The 18,576-nt window shown below is 34.8% G+C and overlaps 1 protein-coding gene across 2 annotated transcripts in view; it reads right to left on the bottom strand.

The window, feature by feature from the left end:
- The window catches only part of ASZ1 (ankyrin repeat, SAM and basic leucine zipper domain containing 1), an 80,136-nt gene that overhangs the window by 56,821 nt on the left and 4,739 nt on the right, over positions 1–18,576 (bottom strand). For both annotated transcript variants that reach the window (XM_032643136.1, XM_032643134.1), the window contains exon 4: positions 16,638–16,749. Coding sequence is in view for 1 of the 2 variants with exons in the window: in XM_032643134.1 (XP_032499025.1) it covers positions 16,638–16,749 (112 nt within the window). In the remaining variant the exon portion in view is untranslated. The remainder of the gene's footprint in view (positions 1–16,637; positions 16,750–18,576) is intronic.

Raw genomic sequence — 18,576 nt, 5'->3', positions numbered from 1 at the left:
CCCTCTCCAAGTCTTCAGCCCGCTGGGATCTTGAGGAAAAGGGTTCCAAGATCCAGTAAATTTTTGACTAAATAAAGGTCCTTATAATTGCACAATTCCACAGAGACATATTAAGAGGAGATATTAAGCTTTCCCAGCAAGAATGGATTCACTTCTATATATTCATGAAGTTATTGCTATAACACTGGAATGTGGGAAAATTTTCCAAAAGGAAATATAATTGTAGCACTATGCTTCCTATTAATGAAAACATCATCTATATTTGTATACAAGGTAGTATAATAAAAAATATATTAATTCTTTATATCTGATGCTTCACTTGCATCAGGAATCATCCTTCTCCTAAAATTCTTTAGCACAGACCATTAATATATAGAAAGTATTCTGGTGGGAAAATGCTGAAATAGAGTATATTTAAGAAAGAAAAAAATTTTAATTTTTGAAAGCTATGAAATCATGAGAGAAAATTTTTAATGTTATTTTTACACTATTCACTTTTCCCAGGACTTCTAATATCACTGGACATCCCTGGATACAGAAAGTACAAACTAAGATAAACTAAGATAAAACTACTAAAATATGTAAGTAACAAATTACTATATTTCATTGGATCTAAGATATCATCAATTTTAGGAAGCATACTAATTTCAGAGATGCTAATATGTGAAAAAAATATGTATCATAAAACATGAAATATGGTTGGGTTTTATTTCAAATTAATTTTTTTGTGAAAATGTATCTGGTGATCTAAACATAATCAATTCCAAAGTTCAAAGAGAGACTTCTGAAGAGTATTGATTATAATTTCTAATCACAAAGCAATTGAAATAATTATATTCACTACCTGGGTAATCTTTTTGCGAAGTGTTAGGCAAACTCCAGATTAACTTTAAAAAATTCATTCTTTTAACAGAACAGAGTTAAAAGACTAACTGTTAAAGTCAGTAATGTACTTGACATTCCCATTTAGACAGCATCCTATATCTCTTCTCTCTTTCTTGCTAAGCTACAAGAAAGGTAGTTTATATCCATTCTTTCCACATCCCCAACTCTCATTTATTCCTGACCCACCACAATAATAATCCAGATTTTTTTCCTATTGAAATACATAATCATTTTAATGTTCAGTCATAACAGATAAGAATATACTCATGCATTTATGTGTATTTTATTAAAATGATAACAAATGTTTAAAGAAAAATAGTACCTATACTTATTTAGTTTTATAAAGCAATCAGAAACATTTTAGAAATTATGGCGCTCATAACACAGCACAGGAAACATTCCCAATTTAAGTAAATGTAACATTTGGTAAGCACCAGAACTATCAAATGGCAGCATGTTAAGTACTTTCATATTCATTATCTTATTTTAATTCTCATAGTCATCCTGCTAGTTAGCCAGATATCATATCTCTCAATGAGAGAAGAAACTGAGCCTCAAAGATTTAAAAAAGACTTAATAGTCATATTAGATTTGATAAGTCATTGAGATAGTATTTGGACCCAGATTTTCAGGCTCTAAGTCATGCTTCATACTTTCTGGGGTATAAGTGGATTAATATATTAATTACTTCACAAATTATGTTTCAGTTAAGTTTTATAAATAGATAAATGATCATTCTATATCAAATATATTAAATTCAATAAAAAACCTGACATGATGAATTGGGTGATTGGGATTGACATGTATACACTGATGTGTATAAAATTGATGACTAATAAGAACCTGCTGTATAAAAAAATAAAATAAAATTCAAAAATTAAAAAAAAAACTAATACTAACAAAAACAGACAAAAAAACTTGACAAATACCACAGGAAAGAATTGTGAAGGAGCCGAAAAATACATATGGTGCCATGGTAATCAAGTGGCTTACAGTAAAATCAAGACCTTCATATATTAAACAATGAGAGAACAAAGAGAACAACACACGACATGTATAAAAATGTGCTAAACAAGATAATCACCCACCCAAAATCATAGCTTATGAACAAAAAGCACTCTTGTGGGTTGTAATAACATAGGGAAGCTTAACAGACTATTAATCTGGCCCTCGAAGGCATAATGTGAATGCACAATAAGGGGAGGAGAGGACATTCCAAACTGAAGAATAACAAAAGCTAAAACATAGAGGCAGGAATGATTATGTACCTGAGGAACATCGCTGAAATTGTATAAATAAAATAAAAGTTAGATATAAGGGAGTAGCAGAAATAGGTGGGATCAAACTATGGAGAGTTTTGGATTTCACCTAATAGACAAAAGGAAGTGTGTTCTATAGGTAACAGCATATAGGACTGACCGAAGTACAGAAATACTGCAGTTAGAAATATCAGTTAGGAGGCTATTAAAGTTGCCCCTAAGGTGGGATGATAAATATCAAAACTGCAATAACTCTAAGAGATATTACAAAGTAAGAACAAATTATACATAAAAGTGAATGGCAAAGTCTGAGATAAATATCAGTTTTTCTCGGTATAAATTTATGTCCAAAATTCAAAATTAACTATTGCTTTAAGCATACAGTAAAAACAAAATACAATTATTATGGCCATGAAGAAAATACATTTAGGGTGACGTGGTAAATCATGAGGGCTGTCCACCCAATATTGCTGATTCTCCTTCTGTGAACACTTCCTTACTCCCTTGAAGTTAGATATGACCATGTGACCATACTTAAATAGAAGAAATGGCATGTGTCTCTTCCAGGTGGAAGCTTTAGTAGCCAGCACACAATATACCATTGGTGCCAGACACAAGTAAGACAAAGTCAAGTCAGAATTTGTAAGGGTTTTGTTCTTGTTTTTTTTCAGTCTTGGCTTCTGTGTATGTGTTTTGAGAGATGAGCGTCAAGTGCTTTCATTAGCTAGCTTTTCTCACCTCTATCCTCTCCATTTTGTACTTTCAAAAGGACCAAGCAGATTTCCATGTATATGAATAGCAATATTAATCCTATGCCCTGTATATGCAAGGTAACACTAAGATATTTGTCACCTTTTACATACATGGGAAACTGATGACAAAGATAAGATCAGCTCCTATATGCAGATAAAGAAAAGACAGGTAAATGAAAAGATGAGTATAGGATATGGACAGGCAATTTATAAAAAAAAAAAAGAAAATCACAAAATAACAATTTCTAGTAATATTTTCTAAATAAGTTATTTAAAAAAATTTTTTCTGAAAATATTCTTGTGACTTCAGCCTATGTTTTCAGAGCAAAGATATGTCATATCATTACTTACAACTAGAACACAAGTTAATATTTTAATTGAAAATTACACCTCAATCTACCAAACTGTTCCAGTGACATTTACAACTAAATTTATATTGTGATAAAGAAAGCAACATTCTTCCCAGAGTATTTTCTGTATAGGCAATAACACTGAACAAGTTAACAATCACACAATGATTACGTCAAAACCTTGGACATTAGTTAATGTGTGCTGTCTTATCAATGGTAATAAAACATCTATTGAAAATAAAATGCCACATCATTTTACAAAACCCTTATCTCATGACTAAGTGATGTGAATATAACAAACTCCCCTGCCAGAAAAACTGCCTACTAAATGTAAAGAAAATATGTATTTTTTAATATAAGAAAATGTTTTAGCAAACTGGGGGAAAAACACACAAGTCCTAAAAACAGAAATGTTAATTATGTATATTTTTTAAAGGCTTATTATTACTCAAACAATAAAAATATCAACTGCAAATTTAAGGCTAGATTGAAGAGGGTTTCAAATTTTATCATGTATCCAATAGTCTAATATAGACCTTTTAGACTTTAATAATTTACAATATAATCTGTTACTTCACTATCAATATAAAAAAATAAAGAATGATAAAATCCATACTATGGCACAGCTGCCAAGTTCAATCAGTTTAGTCACAGGCCACCTTGTTTTCAGAGCTAAATACAATTATGCTGAATTAAGGTGATAATATTTTTCTGTTCACATACTTCCCTTTGCAATCTGTGGACTTTTCAAGTAAGAACGTTCAAGTACCGACAATAATTTAGGGAAAGAGAGGAAAAAACCCAAAGATACAGGCAAATTTAAGACGTGTTTTGCAACAATTAGATAAGACATGCTGTTTAAACTGGTTGTCTTTAAAAATCCTCAACCTAGACAAGACAGGGAATATAAATACATTCCCAATGGTGGATCCTATTCACATCAAACTTGTAAATTCCCTTACCAAACCTCTGCTACATTCAAAAGCTTAAACACTTGATTGCCAACTTTCTCTTCTGTAAAAATAACATACCATCTACCACTGAGCAGTAAGGATTATATTAGACAACACATTTAAGAGCAATTAACACAGTGCCTGGTACACAGGAAACATTAAATAAATGTTTCATTAAAAAACAAAATAGGGCTTCCCTGGTGGCGCAGTGGTTGAGAGTCTGCCTGCCAATGCAGGGGACACGAGTTCATACCCGGGCCCGGGAAGATCCCACATGCCGCAGAGCGGCTGGGCCCGTGAACCATGGCTGCTGAGCCTGCACATCCTGCGTGTCCGGAGCCTGTGCTCCGCAACGGGGGAGGCCACAACAGTAAGAGGCCCGTACCGCAAAAAAAAAAAAAAAAACAAAAAAAAACAAAATAAAAAACCTAACCCCAGAAACAAATTCTAAAGCTAAAATAAATAAATCAGTATTAAATTGTTGTATTTGCTAGACACAGTACACTAAGTATTGTCAGCAGTAAGATCCAAGAGAAACATAAAACGTGATTTGTGTTAATTTAAAAATGGTTTTTAAGTTGTCAGGTTTTTTTCCATTAGTCCTACAGGAAGGAAATTAAAAGAATTTTTAAAATTAAAAAAAACTAATAAAATAACAAGGTAGATCTATATGTACTCACACTTAACTGATCATTAAATAATAAATCAATGCTGTTTTCAACAAGATTTTTAAAAGTCTGCAAGGAATACAAAGAGTTAAAAGAAGACATATAAATAAAACAATTAAAAAATTTAGAAGATGCTGATTTCTACTTCCAGTAATGGCAAGCTAAATTTGGATCAAAATTGTGAAGGCTTTTAAAATAGCTAGATAAAATTTTTTTTAAATTTCTTAGAGACTGAATAAGATATCAAAGAACTACTAACTGAAGTAGTAAAAGAGAGGTAAACAAACAGTTGCTTTTGCCTTGAGGACATCTGGCAGTGCATAAGAACCCAGTGAGAAATTGAGCTGTGGCTTGGGTGGCTTCAAACTTCATGAACAAAATTCAAAGCACTGGGCCTATACAAAGTAGAGAGTTTACTAAACCATACTCAAGACACATTAATCTGGGACTCAAAGTACCTTAAGGGTAAGGATGAAACAAATAAACCAGCTGTTTAGGTTTAATTTACATCACCAAAATGGTCCAGGGAATTTCAACCGCTGAACTTAGATTACATGAGTCCTGGACTGATAGTGCCCTAGGCACCTTTAAGAAATATACAAAATCCTCTCTGATGCATCATCCGAGGCCTCATATTATTCCAACAAGTAAGTTTTAAAATCTAATGACTAGCACCTAGTCATGAGTGAGAAGCATAAGAAACTACTGCTAATAGAGACAAACCCACAAAGATCCCAAATACTATAACTGTTACATCTAGACTATATGTTTACCATATTAAAGAAGTTTTATTTAAAGCCTGAAAATATTTTCAGGGAGCAAGAAGCTATAAACTTCTTTATAACACTTAATAATACTTCATAACTTCTTTATAACACTGCCAGTTTTAAAAAGAATCAAACAGAATTTCTAGAAATAAAAAAATAACTGAAATTATGAACTCAACTGATGAGTTTAACAATAAATTAGAAGCAAGTGAAATGAGATTCAATGACCTACAAGGCAGATTAGAAGCTATTACCCAGAATGTGGCACAGTGAAACAAAAAGATGGAAAATAAAGAAGACAGACACTGAGGATACAGTGAGGTCTAACAGATATACAGAGACCCAGAAACAGAGAAAAGAACAGGGCAGAGGTAATATTTAAAGAGATAATGGATGAGACTTCTCCAGAACTGAGGCACCAACCCCACATTTAGAAGCTTGTCATAATAATGCTTCAAGTGGCAGATGGAGATACCTTAATAATACCTACCACATTAAATTGGTGTTTTGTTCATTAGCCATTTTCAAGATGAAACAGAAATGTTGGAAGAAACTAAGAAAAATTTGCCAAAATACATGGACACCTAGGAATCAAATGTACTAGCAGATTTGAAAGTCTACTTTGCATACAAAATTTGGGAACAACATAAAACTTCAAAGCAGATGAGAGTTGCTCTTTTAAATAACCTTTATCTAATAAATATGAATATTATTAAACGTTCATCATAACAATGAACTAGAATGGCTAAGGAAGTAAAAGAAACCCTGAAAATGATATAAGAGCAATTAGTGACGTTCAGCAAATATTGACGTTCAGCACACATACACAAATGGCTTGCTGAACCAAATCAAACAACAAACACCAATAAGCATTCAGCAGGTAAAACAAAGAAGCAGACAGTCACAGCTATCTGAAGAACTGACAAGATGCTCGTCTATTTAGTTTAACTCACAACTCAATCTAGAAAAGCAGACATCGCTCAAAAAGACTGCAAAGCTTCAAATACCTGGGGCAAACGTTTAGTCAAAAAATACACTAAACTGTACACTTAAAAATGGTTAAAATGGCAACTTTCATGTTATAAATATTTTACCACAATTTTAAAAATTAAAAAAAAAGGAGGGCGATAGGTAGGACTTAATAGTTTAAACGTTAGAGGAAAAGACACAGGAATCTGGGAAGAGTTGAAGAAAGGAGTGAGATCAAAAAACACTGTGGAAAGACAAGCTAAGGGCTGGCTACAGGTGCTTGGACCTAATACCAGGAGCTGCTAGGGATACAGAATCATGCACTATGTTGTCTGCACTCATGCTGCCTTAGCACAGAGCAAGCCATAGTATGCTTTCAATTCTGCCTACTGAAGTATTTTAATAATTTCACAGTCTTTTAAATATACTATTCTGTCTTTTCTTTCAATTTCCAAGCCAATCAATTTTCTGCCTGATTGAGTCAGCTATTTTTGTCAGGCCATAAAGACTTCATCACATCTCTTTAAATTAGTACAGAATTTCCATACAATGGAAACTCAGCAATAAAAAGGAATGTTATAATGTTACAATAACAAAGTGAATCAGCTATATGTATACATATATCCCCATATCCCCTCCCTCTTACATCTCTCTCCCACCCTCCTTATCCCACCCCTCTAGGTGGTCACAAAGCACCCAGCTGATCTCCCTGATCTCCCAGCTGCTTCCCACTAGCTATCGATTTTACATTTGGTAGCGTATATATGTTAATGCTACTCTCTCACTTCATCCCAGCTTACCCTTCCCCCTCCCAGTGTCCTCAAGTCCATTCTCTACATCTGTGTCTTTATTCCTGTCCTACCCCTAGGTTCATCAGAAGCTTTTTATTTTTTAGATTCCATATATATGTGTTAGCATACGGTAATTGTTTTTCTCTTCCTGACTTACTTCATTCTGTATGACAGACTCTAGGTCCATCCACCTCACTACAAATAACTCAATTTCATTTCTTTTTATGGCTAATATTCCATTGTATATATGTGCCACGTCTTCTTTATCCATTCATCTGTCAGTGGACACTTAGGTTGCTTCCATGTCCTGGCTATTGTAAATAGTGCTGCAATGAACATTGTGGTACATGTTTCTTTTTGAATTATGGTTTTCGCATGGTATATGTCCAGTAGTGGGATTGCTGGGTCATATGGTAGTTCTATTTTTAGTTTTTTAAGGAACCTCCATACTGTTCTCCACAGTGGCTGTATCAATTTACATTCCCACCAACAGTGCAAGAGGGTTCAAAAAGGAACAAATTTTTTTTTTTTTTTTGCGGTAAGCGGGTCTCTCACTGCTGTGGCCTTTCCCGTTGCGGAGCACAGGCTCCGGATGCACAGGCTCAGCGGGCCCAGCTGCTCTGCGGCATGTGGGATCTTCCCGGACTGGGGCACGAAACTGTCTCCCCTGCATCGGCAGGCGGACTCTCAACCACTGCACCACAGGGGAAGCTCAGGAAAAAATTTTTGATACATACAACGTGGATAAATCATTAAAACGTTATCCTGAGTGAAAATATTCTGTATAATTATATTTATGTAACATTTTAGAATAGCAAAAAATAATTTATAGTGATAGATGTAAGTTCCAGGGACTTCCCTGGTGGTCCAGTGGTAAAGAATCTGCCTTCCAATGCAGGGGACACGGGTTTAATCACTGGTCGGGCAACTAAGCCCGCATGCCACAACTGCTGAGCTCAGGCACCTCAGCAAGAGAGCCCACATGCAGCAAACTACAGAGCCCATGCGCCCTGGAGCCTGAGCGTCACAAGTAGAGAGAGAAAACCCACACGCCACAAGTAGAGAGAAGCTCGCTCTGCAACAAAGAGCCTGCATGCCTCAACGAAGAGCCCATCTGCCGCAACTAAGACCCAACACAGCAAAAAAATAAAAAAGAAGTAAGTTCCAGAGCACTGGGGAGGGGCATGAAGGAACTTTCTGGGATGACAGAAATGCTCCATGTTGGGGTGTGAGTTACACAAATGTGTGTTTGTCAAAACTGATCCAACTGTATACTGAAAATCTGAATATTTCACTATATGTAAATTACATACAATAAAAATCTTTACTATGCAATTTCCTCAGTACCATTCAGCAAGACCTCTAATTAATTAAGTATAGGGAGTTCAACAGTTTCTTCTTAATTTTTATTCTTCTATTCAATTTTAGTGCAAACAGAACCAAGTGGTACATTTAAGTGATTCACTTCCATTATAAGATCTAGAATTATTTTCCTGCTTCTAATACTGGTAAAAACCCTCCTTTTCTTTTTTCCATATTCTATGCAAACTAAGACTGTCTTTTATGTTATATCCATAGAATACAGAAGGACTTCCATGCTACTTTATATATCGAAAATGAGACTTCTGTGTTCTAGATTAGAGGCTGATCTCTAAAGACTTTTCTGTTACTTTAACTTCATGGAACAAGACTACTGATCTCATTTTAGTTAAAAAAAAAAAAAAGTAGTTACAGGTCAACTTCCTTTGCAACTGGCAAGTATATGACCGTCCAGCTTTCACAAAAACTATCCATTTATGTTTTATGGCTGATTCTTCCCCCTCTTTTTCTTGAGAGGTAATTTCTCTCAGCAGAAGAACTGTTCAACAAAACAGCCTATATCAACAGCTTGAAAGTAAATTCATCTAAACATGTTTTAACTGAACAGGAGTTCCCTCACATAACCCTTATATTTTCTGGCATTTTGTACATGAGACTAAAACTCCCAATCTTCTAATAGGTTTCAGTTTTTGCCACTGCTAATGAATTACCTCTAAAATTCCCCCAAATCTCACTGCACTCTCCTGTGTCCTGAGACGTTTTTCTTTACACTGCCAGCATGCTATCCCCGTAGGTCCACTAATGCTATCCGTATAAAATCTGCAGCCTAACAGCACTATTTGCCATGACTTATTCTCTTTTTAGCTCTATCAAGATCCTTCTTCTGCAAAAAAACACAATTTAATCATTTTATTGCTTTATTTGAGCATTAAAATAAAAGCGGTTGAATAGTCTGTTTTTTCAGGTATTTCTCACATTTGTTAATTAGATGCAGATTACTCTTTTCTTCAGCCATGCTGTAGAATTCTCTATTTATTTTAGTTGACCACATACAAATCTAAACCTTATACTCTTTCAAATTCAGCAAATTCTCTAGAGTTTGAGTTTTGAAATTGTGTGGTTGCCTTATACTTTTAGCTTGAGATTCTAACCTTGTGTTATCTTAATTCAAATGAAATATGTTTTTTCCAAATATTCCCTATGTATCTAGAAGACACCTTCTAGTTCTTAAGGAAATAGAATAGTCTGACACTGATTTGCTTGACTTCTCCTTTAATGTGTTTACAAGATAGTAAGTGACTGGGAGGGTTAAAGACTTCAATATCTATAGTATCTTGTAGAAGTAGGAACAAAAATTGAACAGCACCAACAAAAAACAATTTTCCAAGAATCCAGAGAGGCAAATCTTATCATAAGCCATGGCTAAAAGTACAAATCAAAATTACAGCACCTCAGAGGTCAGACAGCAGAAGCAAGAAGAACTACAATCCTGCAGCCTGTGGAACAAAAACGACATTCACAGAAAGACAAGATGAAAAGGCAGAAGGCTATGTACCAGATGAAGGAACAAGATAAAACCCCAGAAAAACAACTAAATGAAGTTGAGATAGGCAACCTTCCAGAAAAAGAATTCAGAATAATGACAGTGAAGATGATACAGGACCTCAGAAAAAGAATGAAGGCAAAGATCGAGAAGATGCAAGAAATGTTTAACAAAGACCTAGAAGAATTAAAGAACAAACAGAGATGAACAATACAATAACTGAAATGAAAACTACACTAGAAGGAATCAATAGCAGAATAACTGAGGCAGAAGAACGGATAAGTTACCTGGAAGACAGAATGGTGAAATTCACTGCTGTGGAACAGAATAAAGAAAAAAGAATGAAAAGAAATGAAGACAGCCTAAGAGACCTCTGGGACAACATTAAACACAACAATATTCGCATTATAGGGGTCCCAGAAGGAGAAGAGAGAGAGAGAAAGGACCAGAGAAAATATCTGAAGAGATTATAGTCAAAAAATTCCCTAACATGGGAAAGGAAATAGCCACCCAGGTCCAGGAAATGCAGAGAGTCCCAACCAGGATAAACCCAAGGAGGAACATACTGAGACACATAGTAATCAAATTGGCAAAAATTAAAGACAAAGAAAAATTATTGAAAGCAGCAAGGGAAAAATGACAAATAACATAGAAGGGAACTCCCATAAGGTTAACAGCTGATTTCTCAGCAGACTCTACAAGCCAGAAGGGAGAGGCATGATATACTTAAAGTGATGAAAGGGAAGAACCTACAACCAAGATTACTCTACCCAGCAAGGATCTAATTCAGATTCAATGGAGAAATCAAAAGCTTTACAGACAAGCAAAAGCTAAGAGAATTCAGCACCACCAAACCAGCTCTACAACAAATGCTGAAGGAACTTCTCTAAGTGGGAAACACAAGAGAAGAAAAGGATCTACAAAAAAAACCCCAAAACTTAATTAAGAAAATGGTCATAGGAACATACATATTGATAATTACCTGAAACATGAATGGATTAAATGCTCCAACCAAAGGACACAGGCTGGCTGAATGGATACAAAAACAAGACCCATATATATGCTGTCTACAAGAGACCCACTTCAGACTTAGGGACACATACAGACTGAAAGTGAGGGGATGGAAAAAGATATTCCAGGCAAATGGAAATCAAAAGAAAGCTGGAGTAGCAATACTCATATCAGATAAAATAGACTTTAAAATAAAGAATGTTACAAGAGAAAAGGAAGGACACTACATAATGATCAAGGGATCAATCCAAGAAGATATAACAATTATAAATATATATGCATCCAACATAGGAGCACCTCAATACATAAGGCAACTGCTAACAGCTATAAAAGAGGAAATCGACAGTAACACAAAAACAGTGGCGGACTTTATCACCTCACTTACACCAATGGACAGATCATCCAAAATGAAAATAAATAAGGAAGCAGAAGCTTTAAATGACACAATAGACCAGATAGATGTAATTGATACTTATAGGACATTCCATCCAAAACAGCAGATTACACTTTCTTCTCAAGTGCACATGGAACATCCTCCAGGATAGATCACATCTTGGGTCACAAATCAAGCCTCAGTAAATTTAAGATAACTGAAATCATATCAAGTATCTTTTCTGACCACAACGCTATGAGATCAGAAATGAATTACAGGGAAAAAAACGTAAAAACCACAAACACATGGAGGCTAAACAATACGTTACTAAATAACCAAGAGATCACTGAAGAAATCAAAGAGGAAATCAAAAAATACCTAGAGACAAATGACAATGAAAACACAATGATCCAAAACCTATGGGATGCAGCAAAAGCAGTTCTAAGAGGGAAGTTTATAGCTATAGAAGCCTACCTCAAGAAACAAGAAAAATCTCAAATAAAAAATCTAACCTTACACCTAAAGGAACTAGAAAAAGAACAACAAACAAAACCCAAAGTTAGCAGAAGGAAAGAAATCATAAAGATCAGAGCAGAAATAAATGAAATAGAACCAAAGAAAACAACAGCAAAGATCAATAAAACTAAACGCTGGTTCTTTGAGAAGATAAACAAAATTGGCAAACAATTAGCCAGAATCATCAAGAAAAAGAGGGAGAGGACTCAAATCAATAAAATTAGAAATGAAAAAGGAGAAGTTACAACAGACACTGCAGAAATACAAAGCATCCTAAGAGACTACTACAAGCAACTCTATGCCAATAAAATGGACAAGCTGGAAGAAATGGACAAATTCTTAGAAAGGTATAACCTTCCAAGACTGAACCAGGAAGATACAGAAAATACGAACAGACCATTCACAAGTAATTAAATTGAAACTGTGATTAAAAATCTTCCAACAAACAAAAGTCCAGGACCAGATGGCTTCACAGGCGAATTCTATCAAACATTTAGAGAAGAGCTAACACCCATCCTTCTCAGACTCTTTCAAAAAATTGCAGAGGAAGGAACACTCCCAAACTCATTCTATGAGGCCACCATCACCCTGACACCAAAACCAAAGACACTACAAAAAAAGGAAATTACAGACCAATATCACTGATGAATATAGACGCAAAAATCCTCAACAAAATACTAGCAAACAGAATCCAGCAATACATTAAAAGGATCATACACCATGATCCAGTGGGGTTTATCCCACGGATGCAAGGATTCTTCAATATACGCAAATTAATCAATGTGATACACCATATTAACAAACTGAAGAATAAAAACCGTATGATCATCTCAGTAGATGCAGAAAAAGCTTCTGACAAAATTCAACACCCATTTATGATAAAAACTCTCCAGAAAGTGGGCATAGAGGGAACCTACCTCAAAATAATAAGGGCCATATACGACAAACCCACAGCAAACATCATTCTCAATGGTGAAAAACTGAAAGCATTTCCTCTAAGATCAGGAACAAGACAAGGTTGCCCACTCTCACCACTATTATTCAACATAGTTTTGGAAGTCCTAGCCACGGCAATCAGAGAAGAAAAGAAATAAAAGGAATACAAATAGGAAAAGAAGAGATAAAACTGTCACTGTTTGCAGATGACATGATACTATACATAGAGAATCCTAAAGATGCCATCAGAAAAGTACTAGAGCTAATCAATCAATTTGGAAATGTTGCAGGATACAAAATTAATGCACAGAAATCTCTTGCATTCCTATACACTAATGATGAAAAATCTGAAAGAGAAATTAAGGAAACACTCCCATTTACCACTGCAACAAAAATAATAAAATACATAGGAATAAACCTACCTAGGGAGACAAAAGGCCTGTATGCAGAAAACTGTAAGACACTGATGAAAGAAATTAAAGATGATACAAACAGACGGAGAGATATACCATGTTCTTGGATTGGAAGAAACAATATTGTGAAAATGACTATACTACCCAAAGCAATCTACAGATTCAATGCAATCCCTATCAAAAAACAAATGGCATTTTTTATGGAACTAGAACAAAATATCTTAAAATTTTTATGGAGACACAAAAGACCCCAAATAGCCAAAGCAGTCTTGAGGGAAAAAAACGGAGCTGGAGGAATCAGAGTCCCTCACTTCAGACTATACTACAAAGCTACAGAAATCAAGACAATATGGTACTGGCACAGAAACAGAAGCATAGATCAATGGAACAAGATAGAAAGCCCAGAGATAAACACATGCACCTATGGTCAACTAATCTATGACAAAGGAAGCAACAATATACAATGGAGAAAATAGAGTCTCTTCAATAAATGGTGCTGGAAAAACTAGACAGCTACATGTAAAAGAATGAATTTAGAACACTCTCTAACACCATAAACAAAAATAAACTCAAAATGGAATCGAGACCTAAATGTAAGACGGAACACTATAAAACTCTTAGAGGAAAACATAGGAAGAACACTCTTTGGCATAAATCACAGCAAGATCTTTTTTGATCCACCTCCTAGAGTAATGGAAATAAAAACAAAAATAAACAAATGGGACCTAATGAAACTTCAAAGCTTTTGCAAAGCAAAGCAAACCATAAACAAGATGAAAAGACAACCCTCAGAAGGGGAGAAAACAGTTGCAAATGAATCAACCGACAAAGGATTAATCTCCAAAATATATAAATAGCTCATGCAACTCAACATTAAAGAAACAAACAACCCAATCCAAAAATGGTCAGAAGACCTAGATAGACATTTCTCCAAAGAAGACATACAGATGGCCAAGAAGCACATGAAAAGCTGCTCACCATCACTAATTATTAGAGAAATGCAAATCAAAACTACAGTGGGGTATTACCTTGCACCAGTTAGAATGGGCATCATCAGAAAATCTGCAAACAACAAATGCTGGAGAGGGTGTGGAGAAAAGGGAACCCTATTGCAGCACTGGTGGGAATGTAAATTGATACAGCCACTATGGAGAACAGTATGGAGGTTCCTTAAAAATCTAAAATTAGAATTACCTATGACCCAGCAATCCCACTCCTGGGCATATACCCAAAGAAAACCATAATTCAAAAAGATACATGCACCCCAATGTTCATTGCAGCACTGTTTACAATAGCCAGGTCATGGAAGCAACCTAAATGCCCATCGACACACGAATGGATAAAGAAGAAGTGGTACATATATACAATGGAATATTACTCAGCCATAAAAAGGAACGAAACTGAGTCATTTGTTGAGACGTGGATGGATCTAGAGACTGTCATACAGAGTGAAGTAAGAAATAGAAAAATAAATATCGTATATTAATGCATGTATGTGGAACCTAGAAAAATGGTACAGATGAACCGGTTTGCAGGGCAGAAGTTGAGACACAGACATACAGAACAAACGTATGGACACCAAAGGGGGAAAGCCGTGGTGGGGTGGGCATGGTGGTGTGCTGAATTGGGCCATTGGGATTGACATGTATACACTGATGTGTATAAAACTGATGACTAATAAGAACCTGCAGTATGAAAAAATAAATAAAATAAAATTCAACAATAAAAAAAAATTACAGCAACTGTTGAAGTTTACTTCAGTAAGGTATCCTGGAGTTCCTAATTTCAAGGTATAATCAGATTCAAAAGGTATACCTAACTAGGGATTATATTGTAAATGAGAGAATAAAAGTTCCTGTGAATTGATTTACTAAGAAATCGCAGGTAGTTTCTTTCCCAGTTCTTTTTAAATCTTAATTTGTTAAATACTGATTATCCACTCCATAAGCTTTGACTTTTCTCACACTAGATTTTTCAACCTTAGCACTTTTGACATTTTGGGATGGGCAATTCTTTGTTTTGAGGGGCTGTCCTACACATTGTAGGATGTTTAGTAGCAACCCTGGCCTCTATCCATAAGATGCCAGTAGTGTCTCCCAGATGTGACAATCAAAAATGTCTCCAGGGACTTCCCTGGTGGCTGGGAAAGAGTAGCCCCAATTTGCCACAACTACAGAAAGCCTGCGTGCAGCAACGAAGACCCAATGCAGCCAAAAAAAAAAAAAAGTCTCCAGGCTTTGCCAAAAATCCACTGGAGGACCAAATAGACCTTGCTTGAACCACTCTACTAAATCAAAATCTCTGCCTCAGAAAAGATCTGGGAATTATCTACAGCTGTACAGTACCTTCCAAAGCTGCTATACAGGTCACAGAAACTAAGCTAAATTAGAAAATAACTTCTAGAGTAAAGCCTAGTTACTTCTATATATCAGGCATTATAATTCTATTCACACTAGACATTTTCTATTGGATGGGCTACTTCACTCTTGCTTCATTTTGAAGATTAAATAAAACAGAAAGAGCTTTAATAGGAAGTTGGAGCCAGACAAGAAGGAAGTCAGTGATAGAAATTTGAAATAATATGATTCATTTTTTTTTATTATTGATATTTTAACAGATGCAAGATACGTTCACTGCTTATCTTCTATGCATCTAGGCACTATTACATATATAGTTAACTGGAAAAGTCTTGGGAAAATGGAAACATTTTGATATATTATTTTGGAATTCATAGTATCTGTGTAAATTGTTTAGTGGGTCTGTGCTTTATAGAGAGAATACTAAGAGGCTTTACTATTATAGCTCAATTATCATATTCTTTTGAGTATGTAATTCAAAGGAAAATAATACAGTTTATTGTCGTACTTTCCCTCTCATTCAACTTCTTAGGACATTCCTCTAAATATTAAAAATTGAAAGACTAATGACATGCTCTTCCTTTGATATTCTTATACAATTGGAACCGTGACCTTATGACTTATTTTCATTCATCAGCCATATGGCCAAGTAAACACACACTGCTCATGATGTTTAAAAAATCATGCTGTCAAGTGTTTAACATAATCAAACAAAAGGCTGATAATCAAAGAAAAGTATCTTCATCATTTTTGAACAAATGGTAAGGTTCTTACCTACAAGCAACATTTGGATCAGCATTTCTTGAAAGTAGTAGCTCTACACACTTCAAGATCTGTTCCTCTGAGCCATGAGCAGAACATGCAGTTATCAAAATAGTTTGCTTATCTATAGTGAAAGGAAAGGTGAGGAAAACCCCACACACATCAGAAAGTGTATCTAATTAACTTCTTTTATCGTTCAAAAGATTCTAAATATTTATTGCATTCTTAAAATTCTATAACCTATTTCCAAATCTCTTGTTCTCAGCGGATACCTTTGTATTCCTTCACCAAAAACTGAGCTCAGGGATGAACTATCAATTTCCAAAGTATATCTACAATTCATTTACTAATTTCCTTTCCCTATTCTCATTTCTTCAAGAGAATAGGAAAGTGGTTCAGAGCATGGGCTCTGTGCAGATTTACTGCCTGGAGTTGAATAGTTTTTGGTTGATTAAAAGTATGCCTTGAACACATGGTTAAAAAACAATGATTGATAATCTCTGATTTCACTTCTTTAGTTCTCACTCATTTGACCACTCACTGAAATCTGGCTTACGCCCAAACCATCCTACTGAAGATGTCCTAACTGCTACATGTATTGGTTTCTTCTTAGTCCTTTTCTACTTGATCTCTCTTAGCCCATCCCATTTCCTAAAACTCTTCTTCCCTTGGCTTTTATGGCATCAGTGGAGATCAGGGTAAATTAAAAACCCAAACAAAACAAAAAACAATTCTCAAGTAAGAATTGGGGAATTAAAAATAGGTCATGCCAGCCATGGTTTACATTTGTGGTTCAATATTGACCAAATATAGAAATATAGATTCTGGTCCCAGTTCTGTCACTGATAAACTGTGATTCCAGTGATATCCTAGTAGACCTAACTTACATATAAGAAGCTAAAGCCTGCCCTCCACCTGAGGGGGTCTGTGGGATACATAAAATAATTTATGTGAACATGCTGGGCAAAATTATAAAGTGTTTTATAACTGAAAGGTATTCCTCTCATTACAAGAAGCAGAGAAAGAAAACTATTAATCAGTTTTTTGAGCACAACATTTTATACACTTTCAAAAATCTCATTTCTAAGTATAGCTTTCATTGGGAGATTTTTTTTTTTTCTTTTTAGGCCACGCCATGTGGCGTGTGGGATCTTAGTTCCCTGACCAGGGATCGAACCTGTGCCCCCTGCATTGGGAGAGCAGTCTTAACCACTGGACCACCAGGGAAGTCCCTGGGTGATATTTTTCTTTTTTTCCGCTGGGTGATATTTTTAAATGACATAATAAGAAAAACCTACCACAGCAGCAGATTAAACATAAAATTGTCAATAAGACAAGAATTTATATAAAATATATAAATGAGAAAAAAACAGAAATGATTTTACAAATATCTAATGTAGTACAAAATTAATATGAAAATTAATTCTAAAATGAAACCTATACCTGAATTACGAAATGAATTGTCTATTGGGAACTTGTAGAAAATAATCAGTAATTCAATATAATAATTAAATAGCATTTGCACATATACTCTTATTCTTCAAAAGCAATCAAACCACTACTGACAAAGACAGAAACAAATGGATTTAATAAATTATCTTTGAAAGAACTTTACGTGATATAATTCAGAGTTGAGCTGTAAATTCCAAAGACTGATTTTCAAGCAATTTTCCACTAAATTATCAGCTTTTCAGTGTTTTCTTTCAATGTATTTTACCTTAAAAATAAGCAAAACTCTCTAGCATAGAAGTTAAAGGTATACAGTAAGAACACAACCATTTATAACGATAATATAAATGGAATCTACCTCTTTGGATAGAAGGTTTTTCAAAATATGTATGGTTTCTAATTTGTTTTTTATGTTGTTTATATAATATAACTAATAGGAAGATTTTTTTTAAAAAACTAATGTTTTTCACTTTGCTTATTAGCTGCTTGGGAATCAAGAAAA

The sequence above is a fragment of the Phocoena sinus genome, chromosome 9 (assembly GCF_008692025.1).
Source record: "Phocoena sinus isolate mPhoSin1 chromosome 9, mPhoSin1.pri, whole genome shotgun sequence".
NCBI lineage: Eukaryota > Metazoa > Chordata > Mammalia > Artiodactyla > Phocoenidae > Phocoena > Phocoena sinus.
Note: the sequence above shows the minus strand (reverse complement) of the source record. Positions and strands in the feature narration are given on the sequence as shown.